The sequence below is a fragment of the Hetaerina americana genome, unplaced genomic scaffold, assembly GCF_022747635.1.
Source record: "Hetaerina americana unplaced genomic scaffold, ioHetAmer1.1.p SCAF_5, whole genome shotgun sequence".
NCBI lineage: Eukaryota > Metazoa > Arthropoda > Insecta > Odonata > Calopterygidae > Hetaerina > Hetaerina americana.
This window is the reverse complement of record NW_027287095.1, coordinates 10179102-10203366: the sequence shown is the minus strand read 5'-3', so window position 1 is coordinate 10203366 and position 24265 is coordinate 10179102. Positions and strand designations below refer to the sequence as shown.

Here is a 24265-nt window from a genome sequence, read left to right as displayed (position 1 = left end):
AACTGATGAAGAGCTATATTTTATCGGAATCAACAAGAAAGCAAAATGATGCGATATAAGGCAAAACTTGGACGGACGAAGCAATTCGGAAATTTAATGTGAAAGACGCAGCAAGAGGTGTAATTTCACGTCTTAAATGGGCCTTTCCAGGATAAGAGCTGTACTCAATTGATTATGCATTCATGTTTTGTACAAAAATGGAACCTACAAACGTTTCAATCCATAGGGAATGCTCGTATTGCTCGATCACTCGGATTGTTAAAATATTCAAGCCAATAAGGAATGATGATTTCAGTTTATTGCATACTTGAGAGGAAAAACAAATCCTCAAAATGAAGAAAACTCGACCGACTCACGTTATACCCGATAATTATGTCCAGTCCGTCAATGCAGTACGCTAATGGCACTGTGCCCATGGCTCATTGCCTGAAAATTACACTCACGATAAGCGGTGCTTACAGAATGAAAGAGGCACGAAGCACTTGATATTAGGTAACGCCAGCATCGGGAAGGCTTGTGGCGTTCAGAAGGTAATTATCGTGAAATGCGCCGAGTCCGGTAGTCCGAGTTTCGATCGTCGCAGCTCGATCGGTTTCCCGTTGGAGAGTGTGTATCAAGCCCAAAGGAGAGAGAGAGCCGCCGATAAACTTACGATTTACAAAGTGAGAATCAGGAAATTCAGCATCATAGACTTAATTCGCGAGCAGAGACATCTTATAAAAAAACAAAACAGTTTCTGGCGGGTCTTGGTGGAAAATCTTCATAGTGAACTTGAAAAATAAACAACTTGGCTTTTCCTCATAGAAATTTTTTATTTACGACCAAGGTTTCGTAGTAGTAGTAGTTTTGAGGGGAGGCGACCGACAGCTAAGGTCATTTGCGCCATAGGGGATGGACAGGAAAGGATGAAGGGTGGAGAGAAACCCGGCGTCGGCATTAGCCTACTCTTTACGAAAGGCACCAAGGGGTCCGCAGCTTAACGTCCCATCCGACGGACGCCGTACTCACTCAAAGTGCCCTCCACAAAGCCCCTCAAGTAGGGATCGAGATACCTCTGAAAAATATTCAACACCGCCGGGATTTGAACCCGCGCCCTCAGGGTGGGAAGCCAGTACGTTAGCCCCCGCACCATCTCGATCCCCCAAGGTTTCGTTTTGGTATAACATCATCAGGTACATCTTCATATATGAAAACTGGAAATTGAAAAAAAATACCTGAAGATGTTATACCATAGCGATACCTAGGTCGTAAATAAAAAACTTTCTATGCGGAAAAGCCAAGTTGTTTATTTTTCAATCCCAAGAGATATTTTCTTGAAAATTGGTTATCGCGATGATATCATTCATTCAACGGCCCTACAAAATCAATCGAAGATCGTATGGATGTTTGTGCATATGAGCAAATATATTTTTTATTGGCATATTTTAACTCATATTTGTGATTGCATGGCTGGAAAATTAGCCTAATCCCTCCATACTCCTTTGCGACGGCTCGCGGAGTGTGCATACGAGCACGTAGATTTTTGACTTGAAGTCCAAGATCCTTCCCTCTGGAATGCTTATTCTCATGCGCCTTGATGGATCCTCCATCTTAAATCCGCTTTATTGATATAGTCGAAGTGTTTGCCTCTTTATCTTACTCGAGAGACTTTCCTTTAATTACGTACTAAATAAACCCATTGTATTACAAGGCGTATACAATTCATTTGGTTTTGCTTCTTTCGTGGACATTTCCTCAACTTTCCCTCTCTCCTCCCTCTCTCTATCTAACTCCAGTGAGTTTCGGAGTCTTTCCAGTCGACCTTTCGAGGTCGGCCCACCAGACTACGCCGCTTCCTTGTGTGTCACCACATCTCCTTCGGGGCACCCTCTTCATCTTAACTTGTTAACCCGTCGAACCTCATTCATCCCTTCTTTCACTGCTTCCCCGGTGGGTGAAGGATTCACTAGCTTAAATGTATCTCCTCATTTCGCAAAATCTACCTTCTGTCTTTCTTACACTTGGAATTCGTATTCTTTGTAATGATTTTCATGCTACATTCTTGAAATATTTCATCCATTACATTCAACGATATATGTGTTCACCTCGGTTATCCGGAACAACAGCGTTGTCATCTGAGAAAAACAGCATCTCGAATTATTCCTCGTTCACGCTAATTTCTTCGCGTCTGTTACTTCCTTGTTCCAGTCATTTATTTTAGCTTAGTTTTGCTTTCCCTTTTTTTCGCAGCGCGGTGGCTTGGTTGATGAAGATTATTAAAGATTAGAGACAGATGGCAGGCCATCTGTTGGTAACCAATGACGAAGGTGAGGTCAAAAAATGATGGACGATATACAAGGTTCGTCCGGAAAATAAGTGTACTGAGCTCAGGAAAAAAAATTTATTACACTTTTACATATCTTAAGCTAATATTCCTCAAAATAGGACCCTTGTGAGTCGATACACTTGTTCCAGCGGCGTTCCCATTCCTGGAACGCTCCCGCGAAGGCATCATCGGGAACCTCTCGAAGACTCGTCGTCGACCTCTTCTCTGCCCTCCAAAACATCTTGTGCCACCGAAAGATCATGTTTCTGGACATGGCTGACTCCCCGTAAGCCTGGTTAATCATACCGACAGTTTCGGTAGACGATTTCCCAAGCTTTACCGCAAATTTGATGGAATAACGCTGCTACAAAAACTTCGGCATCGCGTTCCGTGACGTGGGTCGAGCGTGGAGGTTCGCGTTAACAGAGCTCCTCACTACACCACAGCTCAGAGCCGACTGCCTTTTTCAGCGTCGCTTGCCAACATACCCCCCTCCAATCGCAGCCCGTCAGAGCGGTCGCGCCTGGAGCGGCGCGCCCAGCTCAGGAGTCAGTACACTTATTTTCCGGACGAACCCTGTATACTGAGTTAACGAGGCAAGGGACAACAGGACGCGGTAAACATTCCTCAAAGTGGGGAGCAATCTTTACTCGGAAGTTGGAGAGATAATACAATTTCTGTGGGCGTCTTTTTGACTTCCGTTTTTTCAATGAATGAACAGACGTGACGACGAACGAGGAGTCCTGCACAGTGGGGAATTTCACTTGAAACCTGGCCGAAATGCTAGACAAAAAATTTGCAGAAATCACTTCTGTTACAATTTAGTTCTTTGGGGAAACAAGTTACGCATTTGTATCGCTAATTGCCGTGTACTAATGCTAGCCATTCCTTTTTTATTTCAATTCTTTGTTGACTGTCTAGCGAGTGTGTGCGTTCAATATTTTTCGATTTTTGAGATGTTATGACGTCTCTTTTTCTTAAACGTTCACGGGCAGAAGGACATTTGAGCAGGAAAGTAAAGTTTGATGTCCGATGTTCTTTAGATTCAGAAATGAAAAGTGAAGAACCGTGTTTAGAGATGTATGATTTTCACAGTACGTAGTCGCATGCAAAAAAACATGACTGTTGCTTATCAACCGGAATGTTGTTGGTAGGCGACCCTTACCTAACTTCGTGTCTGTGACCGACACTCAAGACATTTTTCACGCTAGAAAGAAATCGCTGTTTCTGTTCACGTTGGGTAATAAACCCAGTGACACTGAACCAGTGAGTGGGAAAGAGAGCTCATGCATGGGAGTTATTAGGAAATCGATGTGGATTTTTCTCTTTGTCGTTTTTCAGGGAATTGGGATCAAAGTCGTGCGCGTTCGCTGCAGGAAAGGATCGCGTGCTACGTTTGCAAACACGACCCTCGCATCACGGTGAGTCACGCGTTCGCCGACTACCCCGGAGGTCGCGGATTTTAAATCCCCTTTTGCCTTGTTTTGCGTATTTATTTGAAGGCTAAAGGTTTGGTTTACCATTCAATAATTGGATCACATTGAAAAAGCATTACTGCGGAGTGGAGAGTTGGTCCTGAAGGCATTAACTTCACTTTTGCAGCCAGCCGTAAGAACTGTCTTTCCCTGGCACCACAATGGCACATGGAATCGATTAAAAATACGAAAAATGTTTTTCGTAAGCCAATCACATGGTCTGCCATATTGTGTTCCTGAGTGTCGTTCCCGATGGCATTTTAAAGTTGAAGACACTTTGCATGCACCTGATGTACAATTTTATCTAGTTAGGAACTGTCCATGGTTTTGTCTGGTTGGGTTTGGGTCTGCTCGCCAGCCCAAACTAGCTAGCGAGCCGTTCTTTTTTATCTATACCGTTCGCAGCATTGCTTCAACAAATTACAAACGCACATATATTTGCATTGAGAGATGATTCTTGGCAAGTTTTTATTTCTACAGTATTATTTTTTTTACTTTCTACAAGTATCATGATTTACATTCACATCTTTTGAGACATTAAGTGCGTTATTTGCAATTACAGTACATAAGTATTTGCCATAAACCCGGTGTAAATGTTTATAGTTAAGGTTTTATGGTCTGCTCGATGTTATGCAGACCAAAATCTGAGGAAATGGAGCCAATTGTTACAGTAATTTTCGAATCGGCTGGCATAATTACAGATAAACACGTGGACTTCTTTCCGCACAGGGCGAGAGTGGATAGGGTTAGGATACCGGAACAATAATTACAATTAAAACCGATTTTTGCCAACTACATAACCTATTAAAAGCGAAAACCCAGAGCATTACAAAGCCACTAACTCCCGAGACCATGAGAAATTCTGTGCATATAATTGCCTGCAGCATATTATCGCATGGCTATTCTAAATCAAACAGTCAAATAATTAAAATATAGAAATTTACATAATGCCGTTCAAAAAATCAAAAGCAACAAACTTATTTGGTGAATTCATTAGCGACTTAGTTCTGGAGTTCCCTGTTCATTTTGAACTCGGAACGTTAAACCGAAGAACTTTGACGCATGAAAGCGTGGTGAATATGTAATGTATTAATGGGAAAACAGTGTTCCGTCAGTAAAGAAACTAAAAAATCTATTAGTTGTTATAAAAATGTGATCTGATCACTTTTCTTTTGCTCCATATCGATATTTAACATACTTCTGGAGCGTTGCTGCAGTCCCACAATGAACGTCAAAAAAACTAGTTTCGGTCAATCGATCCCCCGTCATTCTGCAACGAAGGTCAGGTATTTGGTCTTCTAACACAGAAAAGCTCGTTTTTCCGATATCTCACTAACGGTAAGGGCAAACACCTCCCATAAAAATCTTACAGTTAATTGTGCATATTTCCTCACTCTTTTGATAAGTTAGGTTTTGTATCATTCTCACTCCTAGGTGGAAGTCTAAAGTTAATAATTTGAGATTACAAGTGTGAATTTGAGGAGAAAATCGACGAACGCATTACGTCACCACTCCACGCGCCACGCTCTGCGGGCAGCTTGGACTTTCTTTATCTTGGACTTGAACTTATTAAGACAATAGAGTATTTGTATTGCACTATGGTGAATATTATATGCATAAAAATTTTTTTTCTCTTGTGTCGTCTCTTTCTACAAAAGAAGAGACGACACAAGAGAAAAGGACGGTAGGAAAGCAATCATACAACGTCGTAAAGGAGAACAGTGCGTTTCGTGGCACGCAAAGCCAGGAAAAAGAGACGAGCCACATTGGCAAAATACACATTCAAGCACGAAAACCCGCCATATGGCGAACAAATATTCATTTACATAGAAATAAGGAAAAGGGGTAGGAACACAAACACACACATTATATATACAAAGGTGTGTGTGTGTATATGTATATACATATATATACATATATATATATATATATATATATATATATATATATATATATATTCATTTTCAAAGAAGTTCATTATCATGAAATTCTTTTCACCATAATGCTGCCTCTATGAGAAAAAGTGCTGGATACTGGTCTCTGCAGACGACACACTGCTCCATGTATATCAGTTCGTGGTGTACGTGATCACAGTCAAACGCAAGCAAGAGGAGCCCTGAGGGAACGAGAATATCGATCTGCTTCTGCACGAGTTGTCATACCCTATAATTGGTATCTTTGCTTTCTCTCACGAATTCCAACTTAAGAGGCCTACGAAACAACATCTTGGGCGAGGAGCAGCGTTTTATTCGAGCTACGATATCTTTTCCTTTCTTGGGGATCGGGTTGGTTCGATGAATAGCGTACTAAAATTCCATCCCGAGGGTCCAGGTTCGAAGTCTGGAGGTGGCAGGATTTTTCAGTGGTATTCCGATCCCTACTTGGGTGCTGTGCGGAGAGTACTTCAAGTGGAATACGCTGCCCGTCTGATGGGACTTCCAATTGTGGACCCCAGGCGCCTTTTGTCAATAGTGGACTAATGCCAGTGCCAGTTTTCCCTCAATTATTTCCCCATTTCCTTGAACATCCTCCTCCTTCCACATTACCCACCTATCCCCTCAATGATGGTGGGAATTACCTCAGCTATCGGTCGCCTTCCCGAGCTCATTTTCTACACTTATTACAGTCCCCGTATTGCAATTAAAGCGGGAATCCAAGTCGTTGGCAAAGCATCACACTTAAAATCGTTATCAGTTGCTTAGAGGGTTATTAGACATTATCGCCATCGATAATTATTTCTTCATAAGACGGAAGGTTTCCAGTAGATTCAGTTATCTCAATGACTTCATCCTGAAACTCAAAAAGATGGCACTGACAATCTCATTAAGCCGTAATAAGCAACTCCCGTTCAACTTTATGATATGTCACCACCATTTTTTTCTTTGGAAAGATAAAAAAATACACCCTCTGCACACGGAACAGATATTTAAAAGGGAACTTTTTTTTAATTTTAGAGGATAACACACTCAACCTCTGCGGAATAAACAAAAAATACTTCGCCTGATAGGCATTTTTTTTAAACGCCTGCCCCAACAAGCCACTGGCCTTTGACCACGATCTTTGGAATATTTTATACCTTAGAATGTCTTCTCTCCTTTCCATGCTGGCGAATTATTTTTTCCTGCATGTGCTTGTGTCGTGCCCTCGGCTTCACTGGACGCGACTATCAGCTGTGGCTTCGCCAAACATTGGGTAGGTTGGTGTACACCAACCTACCCAATGTGAGGGTAGAGCTTATCCAAGACTTGGCTTCGTACGGCGTCAGAAATTTACGCATCAGGGTAGAATGGGGGCTAGTTGGCTATTCCCTTTGCCTCCTTTGTTTCCCAGGAATATGGCACTCGGAAAACAACACAGCTTGGGTGAAGCCGAGGGCACCCAGAGGTATACCCGGGGACTGAACCTGGGCTAAGTCCACAGCCCATCCTTCTACCCCCAGAACTACTCTCCACGCCACTCTATTGAGTGAAAAACATATTTAAAAAGATATAGGCATTTGTATTAAGAATATGTTGGCATAAGCCTTCATCCTGGTTCATGGGTCAAAACTTATTTTTTAGAGTGCGCCAACTGGTATTCAGGCAGAAGGCTGTAGGCACCATTTCGTCACTTAGTTTAACAAACTTTAACAGTAATTCACCGACAGATATTCCGCAATTTAAGTTGCGTATTTTGGTTTTCAAATTTTAAAGCTCATATCGTAAAAATATTGTATATTGAATGCCAATATATTTAAAAAGTAATTTTCACATTATAAGAAGAATTTAGCTATTTTATCATATTAGTGATTTCTAATTTACTTTTCACATCGACTGAACTGACCCCCCTAAGTACACTATCACGTCGAACATTTTAACAATCCGTACTTTTAACATTCACCGATCATGCAACAAGTTTATTATTTCAATCTGACAAATTCCATCAGGGGGTTTGTTCACTCAGACACTCTTTCTTCAGTGCGCGGCATATTGGTCCTACCGTGATGGACCAACCTCCAACTGAAGATTAGCAGGGCGAGGCCCTCGTAGTGTCTCTCCAGCTGGGAGACGAAGCGGTAACTCTCCGAGGCAACCGAATTCATGGACCACTTACACATAATATTGGCATCGTTCAAACTGATGTTAAATCTCAGTTTTATTCACGAATTTCGTAGATTCCTACTTTTAATTTTGGTAGTTTAATTTCAATTGTGGTCCTAAATTGTATAGTGAAATAGCAAATGCAGAAATCAAATGATCTAAATGAATTATTTCTTTAGCTGAACTTGTATCAGGACTTTAATCTTAAGTTTCGATATTTGTGTTATTCGTGGCCGATACAATGGTTGTATGCATTCTACTTAACTAAGGCTGAAATGTCAACACGTTAAAAGAATGGCACTACATATTGTTGCTTAGTTCATCTGTCGCTTTTGTTGGTATGCTGACTTGACTTTTTGGAGACTTTCGGACTTTTCAAACACAACTTCTCCCTCTCTCTCTCTCTCTCCATCCAGTGAGATGCCTTAAATAACATCCCAATACTTTGGATCCTACACAATTTGGATTTTTTACCTTAAATAGCATCCCAATACCTTGGATCCTACACAATTTGGCGCAATTTCTGAATTTTACCTTAAAAAGCATCCCAATTCTTTGAATCCTACACAATTTGGCGCAACTTCTGATTTTTTTTAGCTAGAATCTTTGGCCAATACCAAATTGTCCGACACGAATTGAAGATTACTTTTAAGGGAAAGGCCAGCCCAAGACCAAAGGGAAAACCGGCGAAGCGTATTTCAATATTGCCATCACATCGAGAACTTGACATTTCAATTTAAATACAGCTTGTAATGAGTATTTCTTATTTTCTTATGAACGCTCACATGCCCAGAAGAACTTGTTTTTTTTTCTTTCTAGTCTTCACACATTTTTTTATTTCATAAAAGGCTTACAATGAGGAAATTACAAAGACATAAATTGTTTTATCTTCAGAAAACGGTATCTTTGAGGAGGCTCAAATGTTCCGCCAACAATTTCTAATTGGATCGTAATTGTTAATCACGTGTTTGGCGATGATTAGACTGGCACTACTACTACATCTCTCCCCCCCCCCTTCCCCCCCCCCCCCGCGAAAGAAAACTTTTCCATCGCCTCTGCAGTTCTTTGAAGCGCAAGGGTGACGGAACATGGAAATATTAAAAGGGTGCAGAACTAGCGTCCATTCCCAAATAATGAGAAATATGTTGTTTTAATGTTACGAGCTTCGATTGACGTAACAAACTCTGGGGCGGGTGTTTGACTTGTTACTTTCTTCGCTCGCAACATATACAAATAACGCGTGGCTACGAATGCTTCCGAGTGGTGGCGCCCCTGATGAGCGGCGCAGCGCAAGGAAAGATACGGCAAGTTCAAAGCCACTCACGAGCGCGGAGTGAAAATAAAGAGGCGGGACACTAGCCTATCTTGCTTGCTCGTCTTATACGTCGCCAACCAGTTTCGCTACTCCGTCCCCCGTGATGTGCTCGATGATGGAATTAATCGATACATTAGGCTGCCGCTACTTGACACGTCGTCCCGCGCCTTCTACGCATGACCAGGATCCGTTGGCTCTCGCCGGCACGGGCCACGTGTGCACGGGGTGCCACGGGGGATACTGGGTGCAAAATGTGACCCGCGCACTTTCACTGACTCCGAGAGGTGACCATGATTGCAGAATTCGCGAGAAATCCATTTTGCGTGGTAAAATGAAACCGACTTGCATAAATACGTCGTCGTCTACAACTATACGTCGATATTAAAGACGGCCATAGCAGGAAGCACAGAAGCAGCCGAGAGTGTAAAAAGTAAAAGTTCGATTTAACCCTCAAGGCATCGTTTGTATTAACTTATTTCCTCATTGTGATTCTGACCCAAATGACGCGGCGGAGAGTGGTAAGATCACTCCACGAATGCGCTCTCTCAATGATCAGTAGCGAGAAAATTCTCCGCTGCAAAAATTAAACTTTTCCACTAATTAATCAGTCAGTCGTCGGCCGGTCAGGGTGGACTTTTTGATGGACCCAGAGACTACCCATCGCTAGACACCTCTAACGTAAGTCCCACATAGCACTAAACACCGCAATGCACTTCACTACAAGGTACCATTCTTGAAGTCCAAAAAATTAGAAGATTAAGAGTGAATAAAATTGGATAGATTAAGTGTAGAACAGATAGATATAAGATGTCATTTTTCTCACGAGCGATAAGGGAGAATAACATTGTCTGCCCACCTTAAAGGTAACAATTTTCCGGTCAAAATTAGTCTGGTGTGTATTCACCGTCTGCCATACACCTTAGGGGTGGCTTGAAGGGTACTAAAAAATGGGGGTAAAAATACAAGTCCGCATGTTTCCCACCTTCCATCATTGCTGCCAACACTCCATTCCCTCCCACCACTCCACTCCACATGCCCTCCGTCAACTTTTCCTGCAGTCTCTAAGTGTCTACCAACGGCCTCTCAACCATGCCCAACTCTTCTTCATTTATTTTTCTTCCCGTTCCTGTATTTTTTGCCATTATTTTCTACACCCACATCTCGAAAGCCTCCAAGCTACGCTTATCCCGTTGCCATAACGATCAAGTTTCCGAGATCAAAAAATACGTCCCATAGCAAAGTTTTCTCTAATTTTTTTTGGACATACGATATTTACTGTATTTACATCGGTCCTTGACATCAAATTTGACACTCTTTGTGAAAGCCTCTTATCCTAACTTCATTTAATTCTGTATTACTTTGCTCTTTTTTTAAAGATATAGAGATAAATATCCATTCCGTACATTAACAGGACAACATTTTTGTTTTCAAGATATCCGAAAATCTAAGCAAATCCTTGAATTTAAATTATAAAAATGTATGTTGATCGAGAATAACTGCTCTATTCTGGGCTCATAGCGAGACTTATGGAGAATTAAATGGGTGCTATTTCTCGAAATAAGAGTAAAATGCATGGTATTTAAGCGGATTAAATGAATATATTTCTGCTAAAAAACTAATTCAAGGTAAATTGAAACGGTGAATTCATGAAGAATTGCTGGACTTATCAAAGAAGCAAATGGCTTACTCGATGCGATGATATCTGATTACCATTACGGGAGACTTATTTCGGAAGGCATACACAACAATACCACCAAAATATTGCGTCATTTTCACTTCACCTTTGTTTGCTATAAAAGAGATACAGTTCGAAAAGAAAAACTACTTACGTTCCAACGAATAAACACTCGCCGTAAGAATTCCTTATTGATATTTAATTGCCTATTTTATGGGGGAAATTTTCCACTTTTTAAAGAGCTTGGAAGTTCATTCCGCGGATATATTTTAACCTCCCGGGAGAAAAATGGGCGGAAAAAGAAGTTATTTGACCACTTAGTCTCTTGTTTTACAGATTATATTCCTGTTTATTTTAATATGTTGCTCCTCACGATATGGGAAAATTTAAACGATATCGAAGCAATCCACTTAATTGAGTGAATTAATTATTATCGGAACGAAAAAATTAACCGCCACCATTTAAACGACACATGGAATGCTTTCCTGGAGTTTTGTTTTCCATGTGAGTAAATGCCGTGATTCAAAATTTGGAGTATTAAATGCGGCATGTCATACCGGAGATGCTACACTCTAAAGCGAACAGTTTTTCTCTGTATGCTCTGAGTTTTAATTTTCAGAAATGGAGGCTTTTTATTTTAGAAGTTAAATATTTTAGAAGCAAACCGAATCGAGAGTACAAGGTCTGTTCAAAAAAATATGAAACTGGTCTTTCTATGCGCGAACCGCTCGACGGATCACGACAAGTGAGATGTCGCTGTATAGCGGCGTCAGTGAAAAGTAAAACAACGCCTTATCCATTGCTCTACCTCGACTTGACTCCGCACAACAGCGATTCTTGTCCGAGCTTGCACACGCTTGCTGTAAAAATTCTTGTGTCGATAATAATGGTGTTGCGTGTGTGGATTGAATTTTGTTTTAACCACGGGAAAAGTGGAACTGAAACGTATGCAATGATTCAAGAGGCATTCAGCAATGAATCTTTGAGTCGGGCACAGTGCTGGGGGAAGGGGGGGTGGGATGGACCATCTTCCCCACGACCCAAAAAAGCTCGGACGTCGCGAACGAACGCGAAGGTGATGTGATCGTTTTTTTTATTGGGAAGGGGATTATTCATTATGAATATGTCCCCAAAGGACATACAGTGAATGGGCAGCACTGTATAGAGGTTATGAATAGGTTAAGACACGCCATGTTGTGGAAAAACAAGTCTTGTTGCTTTCATCACGGCAACGCACCGGGGCGCACGGCATTCATTGTTGCTGAGTTTTTGGCAAAAAAACAGCGCACCGGTGGTACCCCAGCTACTTTACTCACCGGTTCTTGTTCCAGCGGACTTTTTCCTACCTCCTAAGTTAAAATCCATCTTGAAAGACCGCCGATTTGAAACTATTGAAGACATCCAACAAAAAATTGAACTCAATCGTTTCGTGGAAGTACTCATTAAAACTCGAGTAAAACTTACTACATCTTATAACAGCTTTTTGGCAGGCGTAAGTCAAGAGGACTCGACGAAAACTTGTTTTGTTCTCTGATAAGGGAAATGCACTCAAACGGTTCTCAGGCGATGTTAGCAGAGGACACCGGTGCGAATACTCGCAGAGGATAGGTTCTACGTTGACATGACAGTTTCCAACAAAATGAACTCTCAAATTTGAAGCCAAGACCTGGAGCAGTAGAGCACAACTCGCGGCTTTTTATGCGGCCCGCAGCCACTGATATTGATTTTTAAACAACACCTCATTTTTAAGGGTGATTTCGTTCTTTTCCAATAATTGTATGCTTCAATGCAATTTAATACGGGTTTCTTAGTTACTCTATGTACTTAATGATGTGATAAATGCAATTCAAATGTCTGCAGTCATTTTTGTATCTATTGAAATTTTCATTACGCGGTCCGCAAGATCGAAAAATGTCTGTTTGACGGTCAAAGGTTGTCAAACGCTGGCGTAGAGCAAGGGCCGAGAATCCTTTTTGGGTATTATCCCGAGAGTTTATTTGCAAATTCGAGAGACTTTATCCGTATCGCACACAAGTTTTACAGCATTAACTCTAGTTTCTTAAATAAAATAAACGAGGAAAATAAATAAAGGAAAGATAAAAAATAAATTTTATCGCGTTTCATAAAACAACTTGTTCAGTCGGAACTCAGTGATAATGAATTTCTTACAGAAATAGCAAGCAGGAGTAAATTACAGAGTAATGTTTACAGATTTTACGGGAGCAATACGTACATATTCCTCGGTCACATTGTTTGTGATACATTACGAGATCTCATATATCACATAACACCGAAAGCATTTCTCCTTCCTTTTTTCAATTCCCTTTCTTGTGGGTGTCTAAATGCAGCGTGCGGCAATTTACAGGAGGCTCCCGGACGTGACATCAGTATCTTGCTCCCACGTTTTAATTCGGGCTATTTTAGCTTCGTCTGCCTCCGCTAAACCAAATCTATGCGATTTGGTTGTGGACCATAAATATCGGGGAAATCGCTGTAAGCACAGCATTCCGGCGCCAATCATGGATCTTTCAGACGCAGATGTTTCGAGGGAGAAATCATCCGCTGTCGCCAATTTTCGAACATCATGCCCCAAGGCTTGAGAAACATACCAGTGATGAAGGCATTAATGCCACCACGGCGGACACCATTTCACTCGATGCCCATCGGACGATACGCTCTCGATACTTAGATGGCCTGGCATCCCTGTCTAGTTGTGTGAAGTTCATGCCCTGTAGGTCTCAGTATACGTGCAGGGTTTGTATAAAAAGTATCGGTAACAAATTTTTCCTGAATACAGCGTGAAGTGCGTCAGATAGACCGTCGAATAGGTGTGCGCATGATCGCAGATCGTATTGGCATTGGTAATATGACAGTGCACACCATTATCACTGAAAATTTGGCAATGCGAAATATCTGCGCTGAACTCGTTCCGATGGTATTGACAGGCGACCAAGAGCAGGGTCCAGTGTCTGCTTGCGAAGACCTTATGCAACGCGACTCGACGATTCCCCGACCCCTTTACAGTCCTGACCTGGCACCAGAAGACTATTTCCTATTCCCAAAAGTGTAATCCTCCCTCAAAGGGCACCACCATGGGACCCTGAGTGCCGTCAAAGAAGCTTGCACGCGTAGCCTTAAGGACCTTCGCGAATCTGCCGACCAGGGAGCCTTCGAGTCGTGAAAAAGCCGCTGGAAAAAGTGTGTCGACCCTCAATGGATGCACTTGTAAGGATATAGAGGCATTGTAGCAATATCTGAAATTAACCTAGTTTTCCGAAACGTTTCCCGATACTTTTTATACAAACCATGTAATCGTGCTAAATCCTTGCCTTTCGAAGAAACCATTATTAAACGTACAAAATGAGGTGTGTCACTGTGCATGGGACTTATCTCGGTAAACCTTGAATTGCTGTATGTTTCTCGGAGACTTAGAAGGGTCACTGAGCAGCGCCCCCTCCCGAGTGATGATGTCAATGCAATGTCTTACTTCTACTTGTGCGCCATCGGGAACTCCCCAACTCTTACCACATCACCGTGACCCCTTAAGAGTACACGCAACCTTGGACAATGATATTGGCATGTAAAAATATAAAAACTAGAAGTATTATTGTTATTATGGGCTACAATATACTACACCTTCAACTCATGCGAAGAAGGAGTACATTGTAATGAATAATTATCTTCATTGATATTTCTTCTCAAAGGTGACTTTTGGCAAATAAATGATTTACCCCAGATTTATGATGTCGTGCGTATTCTGCATTAAATATTTAAATGCACCTTCGACTAAAGTACGTTTACGGTAAATGTTAATAATAAATATTGTTTACAAATTAAGATAGATTAGCATAGGACAGAAAGATTGTATGGCCTATTCGATTCCCGATAGTAAAGGAATCATTCCCCAGTATTTCAGTCCTCATTTACGCTATTTATTAAGAATATGTTTTTAAAGCCAATACCACGTTTCTCTGGCTTTCTTCTTTTCTCGCACTCCAACCGACCGCAGCTGAGATGAGTCAACCAAATTCGTTTGTGCGAATTTTAAAATGGGATAAATAACTTTTATTGATCGAGCTCATGCTAAGTAAACAGACAAGCATAAGACATTATATGTATACATCATTCCATTATGAAAAATGATGCTCAATATAGGAACAGTTTCTCCATTAAAAAGACACCGAAGGCCTTTTAACCCAACATGATGTCCATCTATTAGCAAGCAAAAAAGTCGCACCCCATCACCCTACGCATCGACTACTGCGACAATAGAATTTCTCTCGCTAACAAGAAATCCAAGCATTACAATAGTAAAAATTCTAATTTAAGACTATCTAGAAAAGATATAAAAAAGATATATACCCACGAATTTTAATGCGCAATCGATTGCTTTACTATAATAACCATCAGTTAGTCCGCCAACTAAACCGTTCGTAAAATATGTATGCATACAATTGTGGTCACATAAATCGTGGAAATTTCGCCATGACAGAATATCTTCATTCTCTTCGGAATTTTACGAAGGCGGGGCGCGCTTTCATGAGGTCTGGACATCAAAACTGTTATACAAATATTACCCTAAAATGGCTATGCCATTATATGCACCGTTCTTTTACAAATAAGATGGTTGCGCTTTGTAACTAGGTAACGTTAGGCCTTTGTTCCGATTCTGATGTCACATCTTTACGACGAATACGTCATCCACTTGCATGGGTTTGAACTTTTTGGTCACAATCCAAACTATTTCCCTCGAGGAAATGACCTATATTTAAGACTAAAAATGAGCCACAACAGAGGAAAAAGGGTGAAAGTCACTATTTCTAGAATACAAGATCAACAAGGCTCTGTATCTCAGACTAATACGTATCTGTGACGCGCACAGGCCTCTAGTGTATCCACGTGGTGGGTAATTTTGAAGTAATCTACACCGTTTCAACTTCGTCGAAACAGAGAAAACCAACCAACTCTCAAGAGTGCGTGCATAGGTATTCGAAGCCCGATTGAAATTTCCAGGACTGTTTAAGTTGCGCACCAACGGAAAGTCAAAGCTGTAACTGTTTAACCCGAAAAAAATTGCAGAAAAAATCACTCGACTTTGCAGAATCTCGGTTACAGTCATAAGTTCAAACCTCCGGCTGATTCAAGTTTTTTGCGTTCAGCGATTTTGACAAACGAATCAGAAGGAAGGAAGGGCACCGCGTTTGCGTGAAATTTTACTCGGAGTTGGGTAAAGCGTAAACGGGCAATGTTCAAATGCTACTGGAGGCTTCCGGGGATGGAAGTGTGAGTAGTTCACGGTGTCGCGGGAGATGTTCACAGAAGGTAGAAGAACATCGTCAGACGACAATTTTTGTTCGGGAAGAAGAGCCGTCAATCTAGACGCACGCCTCCGTCATGCTCCCTTCGACGGGAAGGGTACCGTCCAACACGACTTCATTCCACGAGATGAAACGGTTAATCGCGCTCGCTACGTGGTAACCCTGAGCGAAGCGGTGAGGAGGAAGAGACCCGAACTAACTGCGGCGAAGTGAAAAAAAGGGTGTAACACCACGAAAACGCACTCGCTCATTCGCGATTTTAGCACCAAAAACAGAGCACGGAGGTAATTTCATAGCCTCATCACTCACCCGATCTGGTCCCTTCGGACTTTTTCATGTTTTCAAAGATCAAGCATCCCATGAAAGGGTAAAGATTTAACACAATTGAAGAGACGAGAAAAATAGAGCTTAACTGCATTTCAGAAGAGGAGTTTTCCGAATGCTTCCAGCATTGGAAACGGCGGTGGAGGAAATGCAAAGCTTGCAAAGGGAAGTACTTTGAATAGAGGACAGTATTGAATAACCTGTAAATATTATCAATACATTTATAAAAAATAAATCCTGTAACTTTTTCACCAGATCTCGTGTATCGATATACATGAAATTCGTTTCAAGAGGGCGACTCACGGAAATTACGCATTTTAGTGAGGCAACAGAGGAAATTAAACATTTGGCTTCGTAGAAACGAGAGCTAATTGCAAATTCGAAAAACGTACGTTATCAATAAAATCACGTCTTTAAACGAGGAGTATGAACATTCCAGAAATCGATTCCTCACGAGCATTTCAAGTAATGTGCTATCCGCTCAAAATTTGACACTAATTTAAGCGGTTAATTCAATGATGTGAGATAAAATGAGAACGTTCCTACGACTCCTTGTCAATTTTGGAAGTGCTTTTGAAAAATATAAACACCTATTATTGCATGCTAGACTATTCTTCGGTTTCTCCGAGTGCCAATCATTTATTATCCATTCGGCCAATTATTTTCTTCCCTCTACCACGTTTACCTAACTCTATCTCATCCATCAGACTCTCACGTTTTTCAATATAATCGTATCCTTATTCATCATATCTACCTTATCAGAAAAGTCCCACTGATGGTCTCTATCATCAACCATACTTCATGCTTCCACGTTCGTTTTGAGTTCCATAAAAGCTTCTTCACATATTCATCTCTATAATCACATTTCAAAAGGTTCCGATTTCGCTTATCCTTTCCCCAAAGGTCCTCGGGCCCGTAAGCACGGTACTACGCAGTAGATAATCAAGGGAGAAGTTTGATCGATGAATGAGAAACATGGTGAGTACCCTACGCTTCAGCCCAGCATTCCCGCTCGGGTTAATGAATCATAACGACGAAAACATTTAGTTGAAACACTGCAGAAATTGTAGTTATTAATTAAAAACGGGCGCTATACGATTAGCCTCGAACTACTATACTGCAAGTTGACTACTTTGAATCCATTGCGGACGTAAAATGAAGTCGAAAAAAATTATTAAGAATTAATCGCAGAAAAAATTAGAGCGGTCGTTTAATATCAAATAATGAAATAGTCTCTTCGCCTAAAGGCGTAGACAAGATGAGTCAGCGGACGTACAAGTACACCTTTCCTGGAAGGTTTCCGTAATAGTGACAGTAAATTTGCTGAATCATTCCCTTTTCAAATCATTTCTCGCTAAGGTCACTTAAGTTTTTACTTATTTCAACGTCCGGAAAACTAAATAGCTCATTTTTTCAAAGGTCGCAAAACTTGTTCGCGGTCAGATAAGGAAATATTGCTTAATTTTGTGAAGTGCTAAATGGTCCTTCAAAAGAAATAAGTCCAGAAAATTAATATCTTACACAATCATATGTAAACGAACATTTTGCGGTAAAATGGTATGATTAGCATCAATGAGAAGGGAAATCCAGGCCATAAATTCGTACATTATATTAATGACCCTCAGAAATAACTATTTTGTTGGTTCGTCGATGAAACTTAAACGTGAAATTCTCTCGCAAAAAAATGAAACGGGTATCCATTGATTGCGAATCGTGGGTGATAAGGAGCAAATAATAAAAAAAAGAGCAATGATAAAATTTTGATGCAAAAACGGTGTCAGCATTGTAAAGAAATAGCCAAAAATACAGATACGAGCAGCCTTCACGTACATATTCAAAACAACTCATCCCCTTATAGAATAGGTCACGTCATATTTGCACTGTCTTTAAATCCCAAAAAAAGCGCGTTACAAGTTTGCTTGTCAATGTTTGTCGCTCTTCCATGAAATCTTAAAATAGCGATTCAATATGCGAAGACTTGCTTTATTGAAGGATATTTCGCGACAGAGAAATTTTGATTGTTTACAAATTCACTTTAGATGCAAACGTTCAATTGGAGGAGATGAAAAGTTTGGAGATATGCTCTTGGTTCATGCTTCTACGTACTTGTAATTTCGTTTCATTGCATTCAAAATTTTAAACTCATTTCCCGATTCTGAATCTTCGTATACTTATGTAGTCCTGATGCAATATAATAAACTAAGTAACAAGTTTCCCCCCCCTCTCACCCGATTTTCATATTATCAGATATATAACCCAGATCGTTATACTTGTACATATATCAGCCCAGAAAAAAGGGTACATGTGGAAAGACATTTGGGAGTTCAAATTTGAATTAATACCCTCCCTTCATTCGCTCACTGCGAATTTCTCTCTTTAAGCATTCTAATTTTTGATATTTGTGGTTAAGGTTCGATTCTCTCGACTCGTCGAGGGGGTTGAGCGCTTCTGTCAGCAGGTGTGCCATAACATGTCATTCATCAATGCCTGAGCGAAAGCTAGTGGGACTGCCAAGGTTAAAAAGACCAAAATGTATAAAATATGAAGAAATTGATCACCATTTTTATAACTCGGTTTTGTTTTCAAAATTCAATAAAAAGTAGAAAGTAAAATCTTTTCATTAGCTGGAGTATTTTCATTGACACCATTAAATATAAAAGAGTGAGAACACATCACCTTCCCGTTCCCTCAGCCGATAACGTCTTAGCGTAGACATCATCACCGTCTGGAAATTCTGAAATTTGCTTCTCATATTTCCTTAGAGAAAATTTCCCGCTTTTATATTTAGCCATGTGTGTATGAACAATTTTTGGAAACCGAATAAAATTAATTTTCTACAGGTGCATTTTGAAATTTAAAAAAACTTTTATTTATTTTTTAATGCGTTTTAATTGTTTCAAGGGTTAATAAAACCGCGTGATAACAATATACGTTTAATTCAAATTTCGATGAACGGAAATAATACAGGGAAAATTGACGTTAAATTGATTTTATTACAGAAGTAATGTACGGAAATTAGGGCTGTAAATATTCGGTTTAGTCTGGTGTGTATTATTCACCCCGTGCCACACACCCTAGCTGTTGCTTGCAGGGTACTAAAAAAATGAGTGATAGGGAAAACTTTCTTGGGCGGCCGTGAATGTTCGCTTTTCAGTCTCCAAGCCCCTGAGCTGGATCGGACCACAGGTCGCTACGTTTTACGCATCCCTCTTAAGTCATACGAGTACGTTTCTGAAACAAGATTCGTTAAATGAAAGATAGCAGTCCCGTAAACCGACTATAAATATATGTACTTGCGACCCTCAATCGGTTACTTTTCCTTATTCCCTCGTAAAATCCGCGGGAATCATAACAATAATTACGTGATACTAAGAGTTGCCAGGGCCGAACGGAATGTGTCTTTGAAAACGTTATAATTTACCCTATATTTTACGTATTCTTTATCCTTTTATATTTCATATATTTTAAACTGGGAGGAGACATTTTTTTATCGTCGAATCCACGCTTTTATACATTTGTACGAGAGGATATATTCAATAAACGCTAGCGATAGAACAAATGCAGATTCCCATTGAGCTGATTATACCAACAGACAAAAGGAGAGATCAGGGAATACTAGAGGTGTAACTCATTTGCATTTGTAATGCATACACTCGCATGCATACAGGATGCCTGCCCCTTGAACGATAAAATTACCTCAGAAAAATGCCGAAAACTTTTATGGCAAAAATGTCATTAATATGCGAAAAATTCAGATTTATTTGAAAATGTCTTCATGTACTATATCTAAGAAAAATGATACAATTCAATCAATCAACACGATGCTTTGACCTTATGCAGATTTGACGTGATGCCATTTGACACAAATATTTTTTTTTACTTACCCATTATGCAAAGAATCGCGCAAGCAGCCCACACAATCAGACTAGCCGGAACCGACCCCGCTCTACGGAGAAGGGAGCCTGGTGTCACAAAGATTCCCGACCCTATTGGAAAAAGAAATAATTTGTGAGTCTGTGGTGTTATATAAGACACGCTGTTATGACACGGGGAATTTATTGAACGGCGAGAAACGCTTAAAGTTATTACTCAGAAGTATGAAAGGAAATTACGGAATCTTACCTATCATAGTTCCAACAATTATAGCAATTCCACTCAGCAAGCCTACTTGCCGCTTCATATTCACCGCTGAAGACACCGGATTTTTGCGGTTGGGTGAATCAGGGGGCGCCGGAGGCGCCTTGATTTTCTGAGAAACTTCATATTTGTTCCCTGGGCTTCTAGAATAGGCATTGTTGGCCGTTTCATTCATAACTGTAAATAAAACGTCGCGCTCGCAATAAAGAAATAACGAATAAATTAACGTCTGCCCCTATGATCTCATATCGCTAACTCTCATCTCACTTATTTAGGACTCATCTATACATAATATATTTGATTATTTGAAAGACAAAATATGAAGTCACTAATAAACAAGGCCAAAAATGATAGTCATTATCTTAAAAAATACATCCAGCAAATGGAAAAAAATAAGTGTAGATGAAAATTTTCGGGGCAGGAATAACTAATATGTATTGATTCACACAAAATAATGATAACCCCTGAGCCCACGTGTACCCTACCATACCGTAACTTCGGGGACCACGTCTTCGCTGCGAGTAATTCGACTGTTTCTATAAACGATTACTTCAAAGTAACTAGATGTATGTTAAGCCGCGTAACACTGAATCTTTAACTAAATGTCCGTTGATAACTATTAGATCACTTCTCGCTGAATTGTCTTAACACTGTGATGATATTGCGTGCACCTGCGGTCTCTTCTCACCAAACTATAAGTATTTTATCACCATAGGGTTCACAAATTCACTTCGCCGAACCACGTCGAGTTGCGGCGTGCGCCTGCGTTATCCAACCGAATGACTTCGCATACGAAGCCAGAATGAGCTGTGGAGCCGTAAAACGTCGGTGGATTTATCTCCGTCCGTAGGGGAACGCTGAACTTCAGACTTTGGGGAAGGGGAAAAGTGTGTGCGGCTAGAGGAAGTGCCAATTTCTCTTGAATTAGCCACCTTGTGTGAAGACAATTTGACATTTCCAGCGCGTTTTTGGATGATATATTTTTACGAAGCGAAAATTAAGCGTGTAGTACAATTAGAGAAGAAGAAATAATTTGCTTTCATTTAAAACATAGGTAAACGTCTGAACCTTACCGGGGCGAAACTGGCCGCTATGGTAGCGGCGCATTTTTTCCAGTGACTATTTACTCAAAAGATTTCAATCGATTCTCTCCATTGATTTCCTCTTATTTCCTTCCTACGACAGTGACTAAGCGGTGACTATAAAAGCATTTGAATCCGGGTTCTTTCACACAAAAAATGACGGTTAACAAATAGGTACATACTGCATCTTCTGCACGATAACCATCTCGGGAAAGGAACTTTTTCACACTTGTTTGAAATGGTGAACGCATAATTTGCGGAAGAATAAAATATGAATCTTTATATTTCATAATTTGTAGCCACCTAATGCCGTATATTGTAATTTGGAAGAAAACGGAAGTAGGTATCACGGGAAAACGATGATGTACTACCTTATGAACTAAAATGCCATTAGTATGCACACCAAGGCCTAGTTCTGCAATGGCATAACCGTTGTAAGCCATCGAAATAAATTTCTTGATCTGTGAATAATAATATACAATCTTACGATCAATCATGGGAGGTTGTAGGAAGTACTTTCCGCAGTCAATGAAAAAAGGAATACGGAATGCCTTGATCTTTTCAGTTTCATATTGATTTTAATGACAAGATTCAAATATATATTGTGGAACGCGAATATGAATTGACTTTCAAAAGCCTTATTTGAAACGCTCAACATACACGAATTGATTTTATCATACACTCACGTTGACCTGCAGGAATCCCAGTAATCGAACTCCAAGTTTTCGTCGCATCATGTTAGGCAATTGTTTCAAGAAAATTGCATGATCCCTGGGTGACCTGCTGCACCCGTCTCCCCCGTCTGCAGCAAACCCAATGATGTTTCGGAAATACAAAGTTGAAAACATCGTCAGGTAGGCGGTATTTATCAGCTTTCCCATTAATTATCTCTTGCTTACTATGTACATGTTACTTATCATTATTTTTTCTTCCATATGTAGCGTCAAGCAACCTTCAGCAAGGTAAAACTACTGTTTTTAATCAATTGGTGTCGAAAGTTTTGAAGATCTCCTACCAGATAATGATTTTATCGTGCATTGAGAGTACCTTAGACTACGATAGTTTGATCATTACGGTGAACTTTAGGTCAAAATGTTGAATGGAGTAAATAATAAATAAACGGAAGATTTAACAAAATGCTACTTAGGTTTAAGTAGTAGAAGATGAGCTTAGGCATTCGTCATATAGCTACAGAGCCAGCAAATCTCAGCCAGAAATATTTTGCGATGGATAAAAAGAAGAGTCCATTACTAAGAAATAAAACTAAGTCAATAGCTGGACACACATCAGATTCCGTGAGTGAAACACGAAAAAATGATAATACAGTTTTCTTTATTCCACATAACTGTGTAAGTGAAATTACTATTTGTTATTAATAGGAATGCAGTGTGGAAAGCAATAGTCTGTCTGCTGAATCGAACAACGAGCTGTTCGCCAAGACTCCAACTAGGACTACTCAAGGTGATTTACATGGTATAGATACATATCCATCATGAAACACTTGTTAACATAAATAAGTGTTCCCTCAAATCCCCTTGAATTATAAATCCTTTTAAAGTGTTATCCTCTGTCAGGTACAAGGCATGACATCTTGTTTTAGCTACAGACTTAGTATAGCTCAAAAATGTTAATTCCATTCAAATTTATTGCAAATGGGATACAAAAGTGTTAGTGAGTTATTTTATTGTGGCTTCGCTTTCATGAAGGAATGCCATAATTAAAGTCATTAGGGGAATATGTATTACTAAATTGTTTTTGCTGCATGTATTTCATCATATTGGTTGTTTGGAAGGCTGAGTTAGATTCTTAAATGTATTGGAAAGATGTTAACCTTACAGACAGTTGACATAGTGATGAAAATAACTGTCATAGTAGGCCCATGATGAAATGTCAAACTATGGAGTTCTAAAATTCTGCTTTGTGGTGCATGCACCATTCAACAGCAATTGGCCAATTATATTGGTTCATTCAAATACTTTAATAGTGTTTGTATACTTTGGGTTTATAAACTCTAGGTTTCTATGAATTAGATTTTTCAGTGAAAAGCTTATTGAACATAGGTAGAATTTATCTACCTTTGGGTGTATGGTATCACACTGGTGTATTAAAAGTCAATGGTATGGAATGAAAATATATTTTTACAAATAAGTGTGATTATTTTTTCTGGACTCTGTCTTGCCAATGTAGAGTCCAACATATCAGCTGTCAGCATAGTTGCTTTAACAAGGAAGCTATAAACCGGTTTTAATAATAATTATAATAAAGTTTTCAGGGAGACTTAGGGGGTAGGTAATTGAGAAAATATTCAATTATGATAATTATTGTAATAATTTGCATTGAAATTCAGATATTTCACGGTGTTAAAATCATTCAACTTGATTGGGACTTGATACTGGAACCGTCGAGTCCCAGCTGAGTGCTTCAACCAATTTAGCTACCAAGACATCCTATTGCACTATAGAAGGCATTGCTTTGGAAGTATTAAGTAAGTCGCTGGCCAAAGTTTCATGGTGAACATAGCTTAGTCTTTTATTCATGATATTCCATAATCATGT

The 24265-nt window shown here is 40.0% G+C and overlaps 2 protein-coding genes across 5 annotated transcripts in view; one reads left to right on the top strand and one right to left on the bottom strand.

Annotated features, from left to right (window-relative positions):
- Nucleotides 1–21946, bottom strand: part of LOC139694317 (b(0,+)-type amino acid transporter 1-like) — a 60104-nt gene extending 38158 nt beyond the window's left edge. Inside the window, exons 1-3 of the mRNA XM_071592802.1 lie at nucleotides 21119–21946; nucleotides 20614–20805; nucleotides 20376–20477 (exon numbers count right to left, since the gene is read on the bottom strand). Of these exons, the coding sequence (XP_071448903.1) occupies nucleotides 20376–20477; nucleotides 20614–20803 (292 nt within the window). The 5' untranslated portion in view covers nucleotides 20804–20805; nucleotides 21119–21946. The remainder of the gene's footprint in view (nucleotides 1–20375; nucleotides 20478–20613; nucleotides 20806–21118) is intronic.
- Nucleotides 21947–22356: 410 nt separating this feature from the next.
- The window catches only part of LOC139694316 (oxysterol-binding protein-related protein 3-like), a 63535-nt gene continuing 61626 nt past the window's right edge, over nucleotides 22357–24265 (top strand). For 3 of the 4 annotated variants that reach the window (XM_071592799.1, XM_071592800.1, XM_071592797.1), the window contains exons 1-3: nucleotides 22357–22564; nucleotides 22652–23005; nucleotides 23090–23171. In XM_071592799.1, the coding sequence (XP_071448900.1) occupies nucleotides 22874–23005; nucleotides 23090–23171 (214 nt within the window). In that variant the 5' untranslated portion in view covers nucleotides 22357–22564; nucleotides 22652–22873. The remainder of the gene's footprint in view (nucleotides 22565–22651; nucleotides 23006–23089; nucleotides 23172–24265) is intronic. The other variant, XM_071592801.1, reaches the window with a different exon arrangement.